This window comes from Eriocheir sinensis, chromosome 19, assembly GCF_024679095.1.
Source record: "Eriocheir sinensis breed Jianghai 21 chromosome 19, ASM2467909v1, whole genome shotgun sequence".
NCBI classification, from domain to species: Eukaryota; Metazoa; Arthropoda; class Malacostraca; order Decapoda; family Varunidae; genus Eriocheir; species Eriocheir sinensis.
Genome location: NC_066527.1, coordinates 18,088,006 through 18,109,944, shown reverse-complemented (window position 1 = coordinate 18,109,944; position 21,939 = coordinate 18,088,006). Strand labels below are relative to the sequence as shown.

Sequence of the window (21,939 nt, the reverse complement as noted above, 5' to 3'; positions counted from 1 at the left end):
TGCTCATAACAAGTACGTAGGTGACAGAGATGATGATAGCGGAGTGAGCCGGTGAAGCGTGGATGTCATGTGGTTAACTAGGATAAAAAATATATTAAGCCGAGTAACAGTGAAGTGACAATTTAGCTCTGCCTCCAATAGTGCCTGTGGGCCTAACATCAAGGGGGATATCCGCACTTCACTTCTTCACTCACTCAAAATATCTACTTGGAGGGCTCACACAAGCTACTTCAAACATGTTCCTCAGAGACACCCTGCAGGAAACTTGTCCCACATAAGCTGCAAACTACAAACTATAATTACATGGTGTTTCAGAGACGGCAAAGAGTAACTAAGGATCAAGGAGCCTCCCCGCAGGACAGTCTGGTCACTGCTGAGAGGCTTTCCATGTACCACCCACTGCAGAGGAGAAAACTCTACACACCCTCTTTAAGCTCAATAATATAAAGATTCTCCAAGCTAAGTCAAGGAAATGGTACAAAATGCTGACATGAATGTGATATGACCTCATTTTTTTTATTACAGGAAAGGAAGCAGCTCAAGGGCATAAAAAAAGCATAGAAAAGACAGTCGTCCCTCAAATAGTGTAGTTTCCAATAGTTCGGATTTTTATATTTCCTGCTTGTCGAGAAATTTAAAAATCCTAAAAAATCTTAGAAAATCCACATAAAACCAAAACCGAACTATCGGAAACCATACTATTTGAGGGATGACTGTAAAGCCCGACAGTCGCTGCTCCTATAAAAAGATAAAAGTAGAGAGTGGCCAAAAGAGCGACAGGGGCAAGCAACACACCAGGGCATAATCATAAAACCTTGCCTCGGCCACACACGCTGGTAAGCACCGGAGGCAAACAGACAAAGATAATGAACACTGGACCGAACGCGTGATTACAGCGAGCATTTCAAGAACGTTAACTGACGAGTGTAAACTGAAAAATCACATAAATAAATTGTAAATCGCAGTTCTTATAACATTGATATTTACCTGCCTATCCCTTTGAAATTTACCGACACAACCTCCTTCGCTTTTCCTACACATTCAGCTTACTAGAGGGTAGAGGTCAACATTGCCCGATTGTCGTACTCAGCCGATTATATTTCCCAACTTCCTACCCCCAAACTATCTTCTGGGCCCCAATAACGAAACTCATTTATAGTTATCGTTAAAGGAGTTAGATCCTGATGTTTCCTGGCAATAGTTAAGCGTCAGATACCGGTAAATACTATGCTCTGTGTACGACAATCTGGCAATGGTGGTAGAGGTGCAGTTTCACGATAATCTAAACTGCTGAGCTAAGGATACATAAAACTCACTAGCTAAGGTTATACTAATGTGCCTGACTCATTTGCCTAAACAAGATAAATGCACTGGTTATCATAAATCTCTAAACATATATATTAAAACACTCCAACCAATACAAAAATACATGTGAATCTTAGTCATCTGGACACATACCATGACACAGATCTTAAGGCTACATAGGAATCGGGCTACAGGTCGATATTATAAGACACTTTGACCCTCACATCAGCTATTTCTGAAGGTCAAAAGGGGATCAGCTGGGTTATAATGAGTGTTTCTTCAGGTCATGGCACAGAAGAAGTCACACTACCACCAGGGTCATAAAACTACTCCTGGAAATGCCTGCAACTCATACGAAAGCCTTGTCAAATGTGTGTCCTTGGGTGATGTCTTATAATACGACCCACAGTCATTACTTACTGACAGACTGACTGGCTTGTAAGTGGCTGGGTGACGAGTGACTGGTGTGGCCGAGGAACAGTCCACTAGCTCAGTCACACCTTGTCACACCCACCAGGACACACAAGGCAGTTTACATCCCTTGTTACCAACTATACAACTGAGATCACATCCACTGACACAAGAACATGCTCCTTGAAGGTCAAATATACAACTTTGCACATTAAATTCTCTGCCCCGGAATAATTGACACTATAAATGCTTTCTCTATTAAACTATATTGCTATCTGTCTATGTGGGAATTCTTCTGCCTCTTAAATTCTCGTCTTCAGCTTAGAATATGTCATACACACACAGTAGATTGCTCATTCATAAACACACACACACACACATGTACACAGAGAGAGCAAGGGAAGGTGATTAGGGAGAGGAAATAGGGGAGGGAGATAGCAAAGGAAACAAAACACACACACACACACACACACACACAGCAACACATACACTACAAATGCACACACAGTCACATATTCACTACAATAACACACACACACACACACACACACTTCAGCCTCCAGTTTTGCCTCCTTCCCATCTTTCTTACAAGCAGCCACCAGGACTAAAGCGTTGAGTGATCGGAAGTTTATCTTGCACCAACAGCTTGTCTTACATGTGTTGTCTTTAAGTTCTGGTCTGTTCCTGTTGCCTCTTTATTTCCTCTTGCTGTTCCTCCTTCCTCACTGCTTGTAATGATGTTTTCCATAGGACTTGAAGGGTATAACTTGTCTAATTATCCACTAGTAATTTTCTTGGTTCTCTGATTTGCTTCATGACATTGTATTAATTTTTCTGTGGGTGTTTGGGCTTTTTTCCTCCTAAGTTTCATGAATCTTTTTAGTTTTCTTCTTCTTAATTCCTTGATACAGCGCCTGTGTTCTTGCAAGCCGCATAACACCCCTTTGAAATTCACCAACACAAGTTCCTTCCCTTTTCCTCTATCTCCCACACATCAGCAGCAGAAACAGCGGAGGTGGTGGAGACGGCATTTCACCCAGCGGCACTCCACCTCAGCCCCGTGACAGGTGTGATATATATCAACTCTCAAACGCCTGACTCATGTATGTACCGTAAATATATCCATGTAAAGGTTTAATTCTTGGATGATTATTTAGGGGTCTGACATACATAGGAAGAACAGATAGATGATGGCTGACTGGCAAGGTAAATTTATTGTCTATTTCTAACTTTATAAGGGGTCAAATTTCTCCCTCCATCTAATTTATCATAGTCTAGTAAAGGGTTGATTTTTTACATGAATATATACGGTATCAATAATGTTATCAGGGTTATTTAACTGCTTAGGTATAATAAAATAAATCACTACAGTTTAAAGTTACATATAAAACACAATTCCAATATTTACAAGGATATGATTCAAGAGCGCCAAAGATTAAGCTCTATCGGCTACATTATACATTTGCATCTTCTACTACATAACACAAATTAAGGCCCGCATCTGTCTTGCTATCCAATATCATAGGTGATAATGTAAGACAATCACCAATAAAATCATCTATGGGGTACTATCTACATTTATACAATTATTGATCGTCTCGTATTAAAATTGAGCCTAAGATTACACTGTCTTAGTTAATGTGTTTATGTTAATTTGTATATTTGTTCTATCTGACTAATCTCCTTCGTGGCCTTTGGAAGCGTTTGTTGTGAAAGCCGAAAGTGTCTGAGAATTGGGATCTAAATCTACTTCAGTCCCCCGTTAATATATATACAATAGAGGGAACAGATGTTATCGGCCATGGCATAAATACACGATAAATCTATGTTAGTGCCCCATGCATTTATATTCAGGTGGGGTATATAAAAACTATCTGCCATGGGTGACCTGTGAGCAAACTTCATTTACATATACAGTATATATAAAAAAAGAGAAAATTATTAAAAACACAACTCAGAATATTTTTGAAACGTCATATTAGTTTCCATTAATAATATTGCGGCTGATTTGTCTTTTTTATATGTTTTTCAAGGCGTGGTGAGATGGTTTTGTCGATTATTCTTCTATATATAACTTTTTACAACTGAGTACGTAATATTTTAACTGAACTGTGAAAATCAAACACTTCTAACTAACTCCATCACAAAAAATAAAATAAAAGAGCCACACTAGCCGCAAACCATTAATAAATACCAATACGACATTTAAAAAGCATCTGACGTGAGCTTCACCACGTTTAAAATCACCGGCTAATATCAAAACCAATGCATAAAAGTTCACAAGTTATATAAAAGCAAGTTGGCCAAAGTTTGCAAATTTGAACAATGCCAGCAGATGTTGATGGCGAGTTGAGCACAAATCTTTGCAAACAATAAAAGAAAGCAGCAAAGTTAGTCAAGCTTACGATCAAAAGTTAAGCTTCACACACGGAATACAAGTTTGTCTTCCCTTGTATTCTTGGGGCAATGTCACGTTAGCATTGGTGTTTAGATTAATATACAGGTGTGATACGTATGTGCTGTCTTGCGCACATACATGTCAAACTACACACGTAAAACACCTCAACACCTCATGGAAAACTAATAGAAAGAGATGGAGGGTAAGGAAGAATACAACAACAGAATACGCTATAACCAGAATGAATAATATAGACAAGTAAAAGGTAGAGTAAATGCAATAGAAAGTAGAAGACAGCAGTGAATGGAAAAGTGATAAAATCGGATAGGGGATAAGTATTAAAACAACGATGATAAAAAACCTACAACCAGGTCATATATATGTAAATAAAATGTAGAGTAAATGCAATAGAAAGTAGAAGACAGCAGTGAATGGAAACTGATAAAAAGGTGAAGGGAAATTATTAAAATGATGTCGACAAAAAGAACTATTATCAGAACATACATAGACAAGTAAAATGATATATTACACTCAGTTATTAAGAACATTGATATATAAGTAAAACCATATATCTGGCTGCCTCGAGAACCATAATGGATTAAGTTGTGTGCCATCAATATAAGTATGACACAAACAGGTACAAGTTTAAACATTATCTGGCTGCCTGCAAGACTTAAATGGACACAGCTGATCACCACCAAACTGTACCACACAAAAGGTAAATAAAACATGTACAAAACAGGAAATACTGAGATGGAAAAAAATATAGATGAAAATAAGTATAAGAGCATTACCAAAAGTTGACATAGAGGCAAGAAATTAACAACTACAGGTCAGTAAATAATGAAGAGAGAAATAGGAGAAGCATAAAGGAGTAGAACTATGAAGTGAAATAAAATAACTGGAACAACAAATGCAGCCCAGTAATACAAGAGGACACAAGACCAATCAGAGTAAAGATCAATAAGACAGAACAAACACAAAAAACTACCAAATATTAATAAAAAAGACAGGAAAAGTGATAAATAAATACATATGAGTTACAGGCAAGTTAAAACAATGTAGAAAAAGAAATTATAAAGGAGTGACTATAAAAAAAACTATAAGATAAGGAAAATAGCAAAAGAAATATACGATCAATGAGCATACCTATAATAAAAAAACTACACACATCAATACAAGAAATGCAGCACAGCACTACAAGAGAACACAAGAGCCAACAGAAAGAGTCGCTCAGAAGCCCGGTACCTTGAAGACCCAGGAGCCAGTCTCGGGGCGGTACTCGAGGAAGGACGCCTCCATCTTGACGCACTGCTTCTCCAGGTACTCCGTCCACCCCATGGCCTGCAGCCGCTCCGGGGACTTGATCACCTCGCGCGTCGTCTTGTCCACCGGCCACACGCAGTCCAGAGTCACCTGTGTGGGAGGGAGAGGGATGGGTAAGGTTAGGTTAGGGTTGGTTAGGTTCAATTTAGTCTTATCAGGTTGGGTGTGGATAGGTTTAGTTAGGTTAGGTTAGGTTAGGTTAGGTTAGGTTAGGGTGGGCATTGTAAGGTTAGGTTAGGTTAGGGTCAGATTGGTTAGGTTCAGTATAGTCTATTAGGTTGGGCATGGATAGGTTTAGTTTGGTTAGGTTAGGGTGGGTGTTAGGTTAGGTTAGGGTGGGTGTTAGGTTAGGTTAGGGTGGGTATTGTTAGGTTAGGGTCAGCTTGGTTAGGTTCAGTTTAGTCTTGTTAGGATGGGCGTGGATAGGTTTAGTTTGGTTAGGTTAGGGTGGGCTTTGTTAGGTTAGGTTAGGGTCAGCTTGGTTAGGTACAGTTTAGTCTTGCTAGGATGGGCATGGATAGGTTTAGTTTGGTTAGGTTAGAGTGGGCATTATTAGGTTAGGTTAGCATTATTTTTACATCAACAGAAGCACCATGAAAGAAATTAAATAAAATGCTGCTCATGTAGAAGAGGAGAGTACTAAGAGACCAGAAGAGAGGTCAAATTCAGATGGAAAGGTGTCTTCATACTCCCTCCCCTCTTGAAAGACTGAATATGCCGGTTAGTTTTGCATAAGGGATTTGGACAGCATAGGGGATGAGTAGTTAGATCCAGTTAGGTTTTTGGGCAAGTCATTTAAACACACCCACAAACACCATACCCCCTCACCCATACCCTCCAACCGAACACCACACAAATATTCCACCTAGTTACCCACCCTAACATACTCAACCCATGACACTCTCTCAACCACCCAACCTTTCCATTTACCCTAGCATCCATCCTACCCACCCACATCCACACTATCCACCCTCTCAAACACCCCCAACCACACCCACACTCCAACCTAACAACACTCTCTCAAGCACCCAACCTTTCCATCTACCCACCAACAACCAAACCCATATCCACAGTATCCACCCTCAACCACACCCACACTCCAACCTAACACTCACAATGGCAGGGCGGTTGAGCTGACGGCCACGTGGAGGCTTGGTGGTTCCTGGTGGGTAGACCTCCACCTGCTTCCGCACGATGAACACGTTGGCGTCCAGGTCCAGCCCCGCCACGTCCGTCACCCCCAGGAAGCACACGTTGCCGTACCCATAGCGCCCAACGGTGAAGTTCTCGACGGGGCAGCGCTTGTTGGCGGCCCCCTCGTTGTTGTTGTCGCTGTCGGTGATGACCATCTGCGCTACTTCGTCCAAGGGGGGCAGCGTGTAGTAGCCTGGACGGTGGAGCTTGACGCCTTGGGGTGAAGGAGGGAGAAAGATTAGATAAGTATATTTTTTTCCTCCTTCCTTTTTTCATTTGTTTGAAGAATGTGAAAGAAGAAGAGGAGGAGGAAAAAGGTTGGACAAGTATTACATTTAAGCATAAAAGATTAAGCTGAATGGATTTACTGCGCATGGAAACTGGAAATAAATCAAATCTCTCTCTCTCTCTTTCTCACACACACACACACTCATTTTTTTTCTTATATCGGAGTAGCATCAAACACTTTTTTTTGTTGCTCTTTTTATTTTTTCGTCCTTGAGCGATCTCCCTCACTGTAAATAAACAAACCCACAAACCAACAAACAGACGCACGTACCAGCTGGGTGGGGTTCCTCAGGGGTCTGCCGCACCATATCCGACAACTCATCATCACTCGAGGCGTTGAAGAGCGAGATGTTTGTGTTGTTGTTGCCGCTGTTGTCGTTTTCCTTGTTGGCCTCAGAGTCTGCGTCGAGGTGGTGGTGGTGGTGGTGGTGCTGGCCGCTCCTCCGGTGGGCCCGAACATTAAGGTCCACTAGGGTGTCGTCTGGGTTCTGGCTGCCGCCCTTGTCCGCCGGTATATTGAGACGCTTAATGTTGCTTCGGTACTGTAAGGGGTGGAAAAAAAATAGTAATAAATAAATAAAGATAAAATGAGGTGATTGCACAGTTAAGGATATTATGTTAAGTATATTTACAAAGCAATTTTTTTTTTTTAATCTTTTCTTTCTTGTTTATTTTTACATGTCATGGTAAATATTAGGGGAGATAAATATTCCTTCAAAACACAGCTAGACAATCTTACTAAACACACACACACACACACACAAGAACACGTCCACGCAACACAATCTCACACATTACTTACACAAACACAACCTCACACAATACAGTCTTACCCTTCAAACACACACACACACTCACACACACAAGAACACGTCCACGCAATACAATCTTACACATTACATACACAAACACAGTCTTACCCTTCAAACACACACACAACCTTAACTAAATAGAACTACACAATCACACCCAACATATAACCTCGCGCAACACAATCGTCCCCATCAAACACACACACACACACACACAACCTTAACAGAACAAAACTACACAATCACACCCAATATGATCTCCCACCCCCCCAAACGAACCTTGATAATATCCGGCGTCGGGGAGTTATCATGCGAGCGACTGGGCCCGTTGGTGGTGAGGGAGAGAGGCGTTGAGTCCCTAAGGGTGCCAAGGGGGGAGGTGAGAGGGGGCGGATGGTCACCCCCCCCACCGCCCTCTCCGTCCACCTCGCCGTTCAGCTTGCTTGAGGTGTCGATGGGAGTGCCGGGGGAAGAGGTGTCGGTGGTTTTGGTGCCCCGGAACACCTTCAAGTTTAGGGTACGCACACTCGGGTACTTCTTGGGTTTTAGGAAGTCCTCGGCACTCTCCTCGTTGGGGTCCTCCAGCCCCTTGAACAGCCAGTGTCTGTTGTTGCTGTGAAGGGAAGGAGGGAATAAGGAAGGTTGGGTTGAGTTAGGTGTAGTTATGTTATGTTATATTAGGTAGGGTTGAGTCTGGTTGGATAGGGTTGGATTAGAGGTCAGTGGCTGTGAAGGGAAGGAGGTGGTGGTTAGGTAGGCAAGGTGGGTAGGGTGAGGTTAAATCGCACTGGGTTAGGTTAGGTAGGGTTGAGTTTGGTTGGATAGGGTAGGGTTGAGGTATGAGGGGAAGGTTTGGTAACACACACAAACCCACAGACGAGACCGACAAACTATAAGACACAGAGACAGAATCAATAAAGAGCCACAACAAGGAAGGGAAAAAGACAACAAATACTGAGAGGACAAAACAAAAAACAAAGAGGAAAGACACAGAAAAATCAATACAGTCACAGTAAGATCAAAAGACAGACAAACACACAAAAGCAAAGACTGACAGACCAGAGAGCAAAGACACATCACAGTAGAAGAAAATTACGAACACACCAAAACAAAGTGTCGCAGTGAGGCCCCCACAAGGAGTGCATATTTCTTACTTGTTGTTGTTGGGCTTGTTGACAGGTCTGGGCTTGGGCTTGGAACCGGTGACCAGGGACGGGGACAGCACATAGGTGGGCTTGAGGTTGGAACTGGCAAGCTTGGATGCCACCTGGTCGCTTCCTTTACCTGGGGGAGAAAGGTGAGGTGTTACAGGTGAGTGATGGCTATTAAACATGTATTTCTTCTCCCTTATTTCCCTGTATGTGCTGTTCTGTCCCTCCCATTCCTCCCCATTCATTATTTCTCATCTCCCATTCTGTCTCTCGTTAACCCGCTTCATCCCTTCCATTCTCCCTTTCTATGTCCCTTCCATTCCTCCTAATTCATTATTTCTCATCTCCTGTTCTGTCTCTCGTAATCTCTCTTCCTCCCTTCCATTCTCCCTCCCTTCGTTCTTCATTTTCTGCTTGTCTTCTTCTTTCCCTGCTTCCTCCTACTCACCTCCTTCACTCATAGAAATGCACATACACTTCTTCCTTATTCCTTGTCTTCCATTCCGTCCCTCTCCCTCCCTTCATTCTTCCTTTCATTTCTCGCTTGTCTCCTTCTTTCCCTGCTTCCTCGTATTCCCCTCCTTCACTAATAGAAATGCACTTAAATTTCTTCCTCCTTATTCCTTTTCCTCCCTTCCGTTCTCGTTCTTTCTCTCCTCCTTCACTTACTACCCTCTTCCTTCCCCACTTCCTCCTTCGCTCCTAGACATACATACTAATACATAAAACAAACACACGCACAAAAAACAAAGATCATCGTACCTGTGGCGGATGACTTGTCCCCAGCCAGGTCCAGGACAGGTTTCTCGGTCATGGCCTTAACCAGCTTGCCCAGGTCAGGGAACATGCCCATCCCTCCCCCTGCTGCGCCGCCCAGTGCGTTCTGCTGCGACATGGGGAACCCTGCAACGAACGGAGAATGTGGGTGAGGCTGAGCGTGGGTGAACAGTGCTAGTGAGGCTGTGTGCGGGAGAAACAGGTGAAACGGGTGTTGGGTTGGTTAAGGAGTTGAAGTATAAGGGAAGGTTTGGTTAGCGAAAGAGAGACAGACAGACAAACGTATGCTGATAGACAGGCACTGACATAAGACAGGACAGACACACAGATAGACAGAACAGAGAAAAGACAAACACAAAACCAAGAGAGAAAGCATTGAACAGACAGAGAACAATGGTGTGGAGTGGTGGCATGGAAAGGCTGTGTGCCACTCATTGAGGAAGTGAGTGAGCAAGGGAGGAGGGAAAGAGAGTGAATGAGGTGATGAAGGGAGTGTATAAACAACTGAGATGACTTACCAAACATACATGATTGAATGATGAATACACTCACACCTGAAATACACCTTGAACCACACTGTCAGGGGCAAGAACACCGCCCCGCCCGCCCCGCCCAAAGAGTTTATGCACCCTGTCACTCACTCATATTGGTGGTTAGTGATACACAACACAATTCTAACCATATAATGTTAATTACATGAATTTATACTCATATTTATATGAGTTTACAATTAAACCTACAGGATACCAAAATTATCACTGCCCACTAAACAGCACAAGTTTATTAAAAGTCTGACAACTTTCCATGTTTTTTGAAGATCGTAACCTTGAGTTGAATCCCCTTGCAGCATGATGATATCTAACTTGCAGATACCATTCTGCAACAGCCTTGACCAATATGATTCTGCAGAGGTTCTGTTTGAAGCATGTGTTTGTCCAGTTCAGAATGCCTTAGTTATACATCCTGACAGTGCTGCATACACAAGTTCATCACACTGTTTGTGAGGCTTTAACTTTATAGTATTGCATATCATTGACCTGAACATCTTATCACATGATATGCAAATATCCATTACACCTTAGGAAACCTGTGAAATTAAAGTGCACAGTGTCTCACACCTCATCACACCTCTGATAGCTCAGTCAGTAAAGCGCTGCCAGGCTTCACAGCCTGACAGGTAGCGGTTTGAGCCCCACTCAGGCCATTTTTTTTTTTTTTCAGTTGACTAGGAGTGGGTACTGTCCCCCCTTAAGAAAGGGGGATGAGGTGTGTGGCGTGTAAGGTCCTGGCAGCACCCAGAAATCGACTAAAGACCCTTGCAGTTGCTCTAATCAGGAGGGTACTTGCTGGCAATTGAGAGTCCAACTCATGATCAGGCCGTGGTGAAACACACACACACACACACACACACACACACACACACACACACACACACACACACACACACACGTATTGGATATAAATTATTTGATCAAGACAGAATGGGGGGAGGCAACTAAGAGGACACAGCATGAAACTGAAAGGGGACTTGTTTGAAAGACATAAAGAAGTACAGTTTTTCTCACCGGAGTGTGGATACATGGACTAAGCAGTGACATTGTTGAAGCAGGCAGTGTCCATAAAAGGAAAGTAAAGTTGGACAAATATAGATTGGGAGACAGGACTGTCTGAGCTTAAGCTCAGGCCCTGTATACTACAAATTGGTAAATACACACACACACACACACACACACTTGGTTCCCAACAGTTACAATGTTTACTCACTGCAGCACGAGTACCTGTAACTTACAAGTGGCAAGTGCCTGAAGGATGCACTGTGCCTCCCTTGCCGTACATCCGCTTGCTCCACAGGAGGCAGCAGGCAGCGCTGCCAGCCTGTGTGCACTCCATACCAGCTGGATGTATATTAAGATTCGGTGGGAGGGCATTTCTGACTTAGGTCAGGTGGGAATAATGATGAAAAGTGTTGTCCACATTCCCCAGCCATGCCTTGGTCTTGTTAGTCCCATAATTACAGGTGACATGTTAGTGTTTGTTAGTCAAGCCGTGCACTGAGGTCAGGTGTGGATCAGGCGAGTCTAGAACTATCAAACGCTGTTGATATGGGTTGTGACTGTGTACATTTGAAGTACAGATTCATATACATTTTGATGTAGTTGTTTGTTCAACTTCATCCCATACAGACACAAAGAAAACTAAATGCTTACTTGTCCAAAAAACAAACCCAAAGCATTTTAATCCAGCCAATCCCAAGGAGGTTTAATCAGGCATCCATGACCCCTTCCTGGCCATCAGAGCCTTCTTGCCCCTGACCTAATGACAGACTGGAGCAAGCCAAACCAAGCCGTGCAGCCCCTCCCCTCCACCCCTTACACCTCTTTGATCACCACCACCACAAGCAGCGCACCCTTACCATTGTTAGCGTTGAACAGGCCGGTGTTGGTCATACCGATGGTGTTGGTGGCTGGCGCGGCGCTGAAAAGGCCGCCTCCAGTGTTGGTGCCCAGCCCGGAGGTCATGGTGGAGGTGCCAAAGCCTCCGAAGGGTATGGTGCTGCCGGGCTTCTGCTGGGTGTTGGTTTGCCCGAAGAGACCCGTGCTACCGAAGCCTCCAGGGTTGCCTGTGTCGGGGGGGGAGGGGGAGGAGGGGATTAGGTGGTGATGATGAGGTTAGATGATGACGAAGGTGATGATGGTTAAGAATAGGTGATGAGAAAGGTATAAGGTGATGAAGATATATATCCAAATCAATTCTCTCTCTCTCTCTCTCTCTCTCTCTCTCTCTCTGTCGCTCCTACCCTCACACACACACACACACACACAAAAAAAAAAAAAAAAATAAATAAATAAATAAATAACTTAAAAAAAATAAATAAATAAATGAAATAAATAAAAAGAGAAAGAAAGAAAAATAATTAGAAGAAAATACAATAAGAAAGAAAGAAAGGAAAATAAGTAAATAAATAAAAACAAAACCTAAACCAACACTTACTAAAGGTCGGGAACAGTCCGCCGGGCTTATTCTGCGTGGCCTGGTTGGTCCCGAAGAGGCCGCCCCCCGTGGAGGTCGCCGTGGAGCCAAAGGGGGTGACGGCCGGGGTGGTGCCGAACCCACCCCCACCGAGGGGCTGCGTCAGACCGGCCGGCTTGCTCCCAAACAGCCCCCCGCCAGTGTTAGGGGTCGAGAGGAAGCCTGATGTCCCGGGTTTGTTCTGGTTCCCGAAAAGGCCTCCGGTGTTCTGCTGGGGGAGGAGGAAACGGGAGGGAAGTGGTCAGTGGGGTGCAGTGGTGGTGGGGGTGAGACTAAGGTAATGGGGGATGGAGGAGTAGTATGTTTAATGGGGGATGTTGGTGAAAGATTAACCCAGTAGCTGCAGGGAATATTTTTCTTAATGGCCCCTCTAAGCGAGAAAAATTATCACTTACACAAGCCATTTCATAATATATATCAAAGCATTTGTGATCAGTTTATGCATCATCTATTTTGGGGGGTTTATATCATGGCACAAATTTGGCCCGTCACTGCTACATGGTAAAGCCACAAATTTAGCCCGTCGCTGCTACCGGGTTAAGCACAAAAATGAATGCAAAAGAGGAAAGAGAAAAGGGAGATTAATATGGAGAATGTTAGTGTAAGGGTTAGTGAAAGATTAAGGAAAAAAAAAAGGAATGAAAAAGAGGAAAGAGAAAAGGGAGACAAAATTAAATATTAAACACGTTAGTGAAAAATGTAGGAAAAAGAATTGATAAAAACGAAAGAGAAAAAGGAGATAAATATGGAACAGAAAAGGGAAGAAACTCAAATCACACACACACACACACACACACACTCACTTGCTGCTGCGGGTTCTGTCCCAGCTGGAAACCCTGCATGCCGAAGGAGGGCTGCTGCGGCTGCTGTGTGGTGGACCCGAACAGCGAGGGCGTGGTTGTGGCCGCGCTGCCGAAGTTGAACCCGGTTGACTTGGGTTGCTGCTGTGCGTTCTGCCCAAAGGAGAAGGCTGTGCTGGTGGTGTTGGGCTGCCCAAACGCTGGAGTGGCCGCCCCCGTGCCGAAGAGGCTGCCCCCACTGGTACTGCCGAAGCCTGGGGGAGGAGGAGGAGATTGGTTACTGGAGGTTGATTAGAGAGGAGGAGGAGGAGAAAAAGATTGGTTACTGGAGGTGGTGAAAACCATTGGTTGAGTAGGAAGGAGGAGGAGGAGATTGATTACAGGAGGTTGATTAGAGAGGAGGAGGAAGAGGAGACAAAGATTGGTTACTGGGGGTGGTGGAAATCATTGGTTGAGTAGGAAGGAGGAGGAGGAGGAGGAGAATCATATGGAGAAAAACAACATAGGAATAACATGAACTTATAAAAATATCTTAAAGAAGGTCCACACTAGACTGATTAGGGAGGTGGTGTAGGAATTCACTGTTTAATTAGGGATGAGAACAATTAGTATCATATAGGCAATAACAATACCAATAGAATAGAAGCATAGCATTAGAATAACTATAAAAATACCAGGAGAACAAAAGAAGTAAGATTAGAACACAAATACCGCAAGAATATGGAAAAACATTGGTGACGAAATTAAAGAGATGCAAAATATAACGCTTTAGGGCAATGAAAACAAGAATAAGAAACAACAACAATAACAACCACAACAAAAACAACAGCTCGCACTCTTACCCGTGGAGGCCGTGGTGCCAAACAGCGACTTATTCTCCGGAGGCTTGGCACCAAAGAGCGACGTGCTGGCGCCGGAGCTGAACAGACCCCCAGCCCCGCCAAGCTGGGTCTGGGCGCCGGGCTGCTGGGTCTGGCCGAAGCCCCCCAGCCCCGCCGCCTGCCCCTGGCCCTTACGATTGGCTAGGTAGTCCTCAACACGTAACTCCTCCATCGATTTGTTTTCATATTCCTGTAAATGGGTGGTGATGGTCGTTAATGGGGGGGTTAATGATGGTTATGGTGGTAGTGGTGATGGTGGTTAATGGTGATGGTGATGGTTTTGCGTAGGGTATCGGAAAAGCCGCCCAAATTTTTCTACTCCACCCAGGAATTGAACCCAGGCTCTCTTGGTTGTGAGCCGAGTGTGCTAACCACTGCACCACGAAGCCCCCCTGGAGTAATGGTGGTAGTGGTGATCAAGAAAGGGTAAAGGTAGTGATGGGGCTGGTGGTGTTAATGGTGATGAGTGGTGATGAGAATGGGCAGTTATAATGGAGGGTGGATGTCTCGTAAGCCTCTCTCTCTCTCTCTCTCTCTCTCTCTCTCACCTTCATAGCCGTGATGACCTCAATGCGCGTCCGTATGTTGGTTGACACACCGTTCCTGGTCATGGTGTCGCTGCCGGTCACTGGTTCGTACTTCACCGTCGTGCCGCTCACCGCCCCTCCGGTAGCCCCGAACCCTGCAATTAATGAACACAAGAGTCAGGCTTACACACGCACAGAGGTTAAGATATACAGAAGTGAGTGTGTGTGTGTGTGTGTGTGTGTGTGTGTGTGTGTGTCTTATAGTATTGAATGTATCTATAAGTCTATGGTGAGGAGATATATGAAGGAAAAAGTGAAATGAAAATAAATAGATAATACATATAAATGAATGATGATAAAAATGAAATAAATAAATGAAAAATGAAGGTATGCAGGAGTGTGTGTGTGTCTTATGGTATTCAATGTATCTATAAGTTTATGGTGAGAAGATATATGAAGGAAAAAATTAAATGAAAATAAATAAATATAAAAAAGTGAATGATGAAAATGAAATAAATGAAAAATGAAAATAAATGAAAACGAAAAACCTGACTCCCTTAAGTTTATGGTGAGAAGATATATGAAGGAAAAAATTAAATGAAAATAAACAGATAATGCAAAAAAATGAATGATACTGAAATTGAAATAAATAAATGCAATATGAAAATAAATGAAAACGAAAAACCCGACTCCCTTAAGTTTGTGGTGATAAGATATATGAAGGAAAAAATGAAATGAAAATAAATGGATAATGCAAAAAAATGAATGATACTGAAATTGAAATAAAGAAATGAAAAATGAAAATAAATGAAAACGAAAAACCTGACCCCCCCCCCCCCCTTCCCTTACATACCCGTGGTGGTGCCAAAGAGGCCGCCGCCCGTGGATGGGGTGGTGCCGAACAGCCCCCCTGCCGTGGTGGTGGTGGTGGTCTGCCCGAAGCCAAAGGGGCGGTTCTGCGTGGACTGTTGGGCCCCGAAGCCGCTCGTTCCGCTGGTGCCAAACAGACCTGTCGGGGGGACTAGTGGTGGTGAGGGTGGGGAGGGGCGGGAGTAGAAAGATGTCCCCCCCAAAAAATGACTCTGACCCACTCTCGCCCCCCCCCCCCTTTTTTTTTTACAGTAAACTGCTCAAAGGAAAAAAAATGACTGACCCACTTTAATTTTTTTTTTTTTTTTTTTTTTTTACAGTAAAGGAAACTGCTCAAAGGCAAAATAAATAAATAAATAAAAAATATTAATTCTTTCCCCCCTTCTTTCCACCTTCCCCATCCACCAGTGCCTACCAATCTACCCAATCCCCTTTCATCCACCTTCCTTCCCTTTCCCATCTACCCCTCCACCAATGCCTACCTATCTACCCAATCCCTTCATCCACCTTCCTTCCCCTTTCCCCTTCCACCCCTCCACCAATGCCTACCTATCTACCCAATCCCCTCCCACCCCGTCACTCAACCATACCTGTGCTGGGCTGCTGGGTCTGCCCAAAGAGGCCACCCCCGCTGGTGGAGCCAAAGCCGGTTGTGCCATGGGTGAACCCGGTTGACGGCTGTTGGGTCTGCTGTGTGCCGAACAGCCCGCCCCCACTCTGCTGTGGCTGTGTGCCGAACAGCGAGGTGGTGGAGGACGTCGCAGCGCCAAATGGGGTTGTGCCGGTGCCGAAGCTTGTGGTCTGTTGCTGTGGGGGGAACGGAAGGGAATTCTGAGTATGAGGGGGAATGAATGATATATGTGGGAAAGGTAGGGGAGGGAGGGAGAGGGGGATGTGGTAAGAAGGGAGGGAGGGAAGGAGAAAGGGGTGGACAGGTGTAGGAAGGAGAAAAGGGAGGGATGGGTTGTGGAAGGTGTGAGAAGGCGTAGGAGGGAGGGAGGGGTAAAAGACATGAGATGGAGGACGGAGGGTATGTGGGGGGGACTTAAATATGCAATTCAAACTAAAAATATAAACAATGATAATAGTAATAGAAAATATAAATAAAAAATGGGGAGATGAAGAGAAAAAAATGATGCCTTAAGAGATAAAGCAGCACAACAGAGCGGCCATAAATAAAAAAATAAATACGACCCAAAGTTAGAAGGGGAAAATAATATCTATAACAAAAATCAATAAAAAAAAAAAGGCAAAAATCAACCACTGATAATAAAGGAGATCTGAAACAGGATAAGAGGGAAAAAAATAGTGATAAAAGAGGAAAATAAACAAACTGATAAAAAAGGAAAATAAACAAACAAACAATAAAAGAGGGATATAAACAAACATAAAAAAAGAGGGAAAAAAAAAAAAAAGGAAACAAACAAAGATATGAAAAAATAACCAAAAAAAAAAGAAGGTAAAAACACAAGCAGTAAAAACAAAGATAACCAAACAAACACAAAAAAAGAGGAAAACAAACAAACAAAACAAAGGGCATCGAGGACCCGGCACTTACAGTCGCACTTACCGGCGTTCCGAACCGTCCAAAGGTGGAGGTGCCGAAGCCGGTGGTGGCGGTGGTGGTGTTGGGCGTGCCGAAGGAGGAGGTGCCAAAGGAGGTCCCGGTGGTGCCGAACGTGGACCGCTGCTGCCCGAACATGGTGGTGGTGGTGATCTAGTCGGTGGAGTTACTCTGTGGGGGGGAAAAATATGCTTGACTACCTAACTTACTAAAATAATATACTAGATGAATAATGGTATATCAATTAATGGGGGCACATGCTACGGTGTCTGTCGTCTTGACCACTCTATGATGCCCTTGTTTTCTTCCGTTTGTGTTTCACCCCATTTTTTTTTTTGGTTATTTTTCCATATCTTTAATAGTTTTTCTTTTTTTCTTTTCCCTCCTGGGTGTTACTCTGGGCAAGTCTCCATGCAGGCCCCTCCTCATCATATCACCTGTTTGATATTTTCGTTACCTGATTTTTTTTGCATCCACTGGTAAATGATTTCCATGGTATGATATGCTTAAGAACGTGGAATCATAAAAAAAAATGTCGAGCACTTCGTGACCACCGTCTTTTGTTGACATGTAATGCACGTCTTCAAATAACTTGTTTCAGTTAATCTTTCTTAAGTGTGCTGGATAAAGTGTGGAAATGTCCAGGGCAGGCACTGAATACTACCAAGTGCCAGAGTGAGTATGGTAAACGTTCTGGAATTAGCCGTGGGGCCCGGTCAGTAGTGATTCCTGATTCCTGGACTCTGGGGTTTTCAGACAGATGCTCCCCAACATTGCTCCAAGAAATCAAGAGTCAAGTAGATGATTTTTTTGTGTGTGTACCATCTAAATCCTCCAAATAAACCCAAAATATAGTAAACAACTGTGATGGCCTCGAGCCACGGGGATTACTCTGATGACCCTAGTGTCCTCCTCATGTAATAGGCCAGAGTTTGAACGTAGTCAGAATGATTGGAAAAACATCTACAGAATATATGTTTCCCATGTGCTTCAAAAAGTGGAAAATCCTCCATGAAGCTTGGTGGCTAGCAGTGAATCCCTTCCTGTATTTCCCCATGAAGGGGCACTAATGACTAGGTAAATGTGTAGTTTAGCTCTGCTACCTCAAAACACCATATAAGAATTCATATTATAATTAACAGGCAAAAATAAATGTACTTTAGCCATAATATGAAGGTGCAAATGGCACAAAACTAGCCTCAACTAACCTAACTTAACCAAACCTAACTCAAGTAATCTAAACTAACTAATCTAACCTAACCAAACCGAATTTAAGCTAACTTAACCTGGCCTAAACCAACCTAACTTAACCTAACCTAAACTAGCCTAACTGAACCTAAACCATCCCAATTCAACCTACCCTAACCTAACCTAACTTAACCCGGTAGCAGCAGGGATCATGTTTCTTAATGGTCCCTCTAAGCGAGAAAAAATGAGAAAAAATCATCACTCACGCAAACCATTTCATAATATATATCAATGCATCTGTGATCAGTTTATGCATCACCTCTTTTGGGGGGTTTATATCATGGCAAAAATTTGGGCCGTCGCTGGTTCACGGCAACGCCACAAATTTGGCCCATCGCTGCTACTTGGTTAACCATCATCGTCATCTGTTTAACGTAAGTTTTTCCCAGACTTTCTGATAAGGTTAGAGGGTCAATATGCTTCCACTATTTCTGTCCATTGCCTCACAGCCTCTCCAATGCCCAATGCTGCCAATTCCTCTTCAACACATTGCCTACTTGTCTTCTTTCATTAGCCTCATCTGCTTAATGTCAGATCTTCCCATACTTTCTGATGAGGTTACAGTTAATGATATGCTTCCAACCATTTCTGTCAATTGCCTCAGTCTCTCCAGTGCCCAATGCTGTCAAATCCTCTTCAACACACTGCCTCCTTGTCTTCTTGGGCCTGCCTGGTGGGTGGCGACCTGGCATATCAACCCTAACAGTTCAAGTTTGCAACCTAATGCACCTTCATATAATTTTTTAAACAGTAAAGGAAGCAGCTCAAGGGGGAAAAACTAGGGAAAAAAAAAGTTAATCACTGAACCTACAAAAGTGTACAGACGAGTGACCAAAAGAGAGGTCAACTTCGGATCAAAGGAAATCCATTTTTGTCCTCTAAATCATGATGGGAAAACAAGGATGTTAAATGAGAAGAGGTGGCAGAGCTAAACTACACATCTACGACTAAAAAAAAAAAACTGTTGGAAAATTGTCAAACTGTGCAATGCGGCAAAAGTAAAACTAAATGATACTGTTAAAATCTATCAATAATATGCTGTGGGGTGATCTGAGTGTAAACTAGATAAAAAGGTATAAAACTAGATACCATTAAAACCTCTCAGAGAAGTAATGCATGGTTGATTTGGGTGTAACGCTAGAGAAATACTGTTAAAATCCATCAAATAATATGCTGTGGGGTAATCTGAGTGTAAACTAGATACCATTAAAATCTATCAGAGAAGTAGTGAATGGTTGATTTGGGTGTAACACTAGAGAAATACTGTTAAAATCTATCAAATAATATGCTGTGGGGTAATTTGGGTGTAAAACTAGATAAAAAGGTATAAAACTAAGATACCATTAAAACCTATCTAGGAAGTATTGGGAGGGAATCTGGGTGTAAAACTAGATAATTACCGTTAAAATCTATCAATTAATATGCTGTGCGGTACTTTGTGTGTAAAACTAGATAAAATGATATACTGTTAAAATCTATCAGTAATATGCCATTGGGTAATTTGAGAGTAAAACTAGATATCATTAAAACCTATCTGAGAAATACCGTGAGGGTGATTTTGGATGTAAAACTAGATATAGGACATTAAAACCTACCAGGAATAGTGCCACTGGGTGTTAAACTAGATAAATACCACTAAAACCTATCAAAGTGTCATGGGGTGATTTGGGTGCAATTCTAGACAAAAATCACTAACCATACAACACAAGGAATACAACATCACCTATACCCACCACAACACTAACCATCATCACAACACAACCACCTCAGCAGAACAACACAATCACAACCCTTCTGCTACAACAACGTCGAGGAGGACCACATCAGCAGGCTGGTGGTAGGTCATACACGTCATGTACAGGAGGCAGGCAGGTTGTGAATGGCCCCCAACTCTTGCACTGACCATTACATCAACTCGTGTGTGTGTTAACGTGGTGCAATGTCTAAGGCAGTCACCACCAGTTTGTACCACTCAATACCAGTTATATATTGCGCAATAGACCACAAACGAACACACAAACACACACACAAAGGGTAATCACCAGGAAAACCCAAGGAAAATATTGCTTAAATTCCTCTTACGTAAAGATATCAGTGACCCAGCTATGTTTTTTTAAATATAGTAACACACTTGACCAAAACAATGCCTTTAGAAATGATGAAATACTAGGAAAACTTATATAAAACCATGAATTCTCCTGATCTAGAGTTATTTAATGCTGCAGGGACTTAATATAAACCACTACAACCTTAGAGAACAGGAAATAAAAGGAAAATAAGGTAATAAATAAGGGTAATAACGGAATAAGTGGGAAAGACAGGAAACATGACATTTATAGCCAAAATTAACAGGCTGTGGGTTATTTAGAGATACAGAGCCTTAAATAAACCCAGAATTACCACAAAGAACAGGGAAAAGGAGGAAAATAAGGCGATAAATAAGAATAACGATAAACCAAAAGGAAAGACAAGATAAACAGGATATCTAACCCATAATTAACGGACGGGGGAATATTCCAAGCAACAGAACCTTAAGTAAACCCACAAAGAACACGAATAATAAGGAAAATAAGGCGATAAATAAGAATAACGATAAACTAAAAGGAAAGACAAGATAAACAGGATATCTAACCCATAATTAACAGACGGAGGAATATTCCAAGCAACAGAACCTTAAGTAAACCCACAAAGAACACGAATAATAAGGAAAATAAGCCGATAAATAAGGAGAAAGGTGAAAATAATAATAATATCCACCCCCAGCGAGGGACAACAACAAACATGGAAGCCAAAACGGGTTAGGCGCCAATTTAAATCTATTCCCCTGTTTTCTCCCCGCCCCGCGCCTCACCTGCCCCTTCAGCGCCGCCGCCAGGGCCCTCAGCGTGCTCGTGGCGGGGACGCAGGAAATGGAGGGGAAATAAAGGGAAAATAACTGTAAATTCGCCTCAAAATAACGTGGTGCCCCTCGCCTTGGCCGCCTTGATGTGACGTCACGGGAGCAGTGCCGCCAAAGGTAACCGACGTTCAGACGCTACACTGAGGTCTCAAAGGCGCTAAATATGAGCTTCTTTTTCTTCTTCCCTTTTTTTTCACAGAAGACAGCTCAAGGACATCAATTTCGGGAGAAGAACTACTCTCCTGAAAGAGGTCAAGTCATAGGAAGGAGGAAATACAGATAATTAAAAGGAATTAAACCTGTTTCAGCGTTTACCAGCACAAGGAATAAAAGAATGAAAATGCTGGTTATAATTCTTGCATAAGAGATTTGGAGAGTATATGGGTGAGCAGGGAGTATAGACAGTCGAGTGCAGCGGGGCCGTGGGAGAGATATCGAGGAGGATTATGGAGTTCATT

General features: G+C 43.0%; 1 protein-coding gene across 8 annotated transcripts in view; it reads right to left on the bottom strand.

Moving 5' to 3' along the window:
• Positions 1-21,603, bottom strand: part of LOC127000828 (nuclear pore complex protein Nup98-Nup96-like) — a 38,676-nt gene extending 17,073 nt beyond the window's left edge. The window contains exons 1-15 of one of the 8 annotated variants that reach the window (XM_050864892.1): positions 21,434-21,603; positions 17,341-17,505; positions 16,361-16,577; positions 15,754-15,921; positions 14,922-15,055; positions 14,335-14,563; positions 13,496-13,746; positions 12,654-12,900; positions 12,076-12,282; positions 9,648-9,788; positions 8,889-9,018; positions 8,014-8,347; positions 7,194-7,464; positions 6,556-6,848; positions 5,363-5,530 (exon numbers count right to left, since the gene is read on the bottom strand). In XM_050864892.1, the coding sequence (XP_050720849.1) occupies positions 5,363-5,530; positions 6,556-6,848; positions 7,194-7,464; positions 8,014-8,347; positions 8,889-9,018; positions 9,648-9,788; positions 12,076-12,282; positions 12,654-12,900; positions 13,496-13,746; positions 14,335-14,563; positions 14,922-15,055; positions 15,754-15,921; positions 16,361-16,577; positions 17,341-17,472 (2,922 nt within the window). In that variant the 5' untranslated portion in view covers positions 17,473-17,505; positions 21,434-21,603. Of the gene's footprint in view, positions 1-5,362; positions 5,531-6,555; positions 6,849-7,193; positions 7,465-8,013; positions 8,348-8,888; positions 9,019-9,647; positions 9,789-12,075; positions 12,283-12,653; positions 12,904-13,495; positions 13,747-14,334; positions 14,564-14,921; positions 15,056-15,753; positions 15,922-16,360; positions 16,578-17,328; positions 17,506-20,315; positions 20,589-21,433 lie in introns of those variants that run through there. The other 7 variants (XM_050864886.1, XM_050864893.1, XM_050864889.1 and 4 more) reach the window with 7 other exon arrangements.
• Between the last annotated feature and the right edge of the window lie 336 nt (positions 21,604-21,939).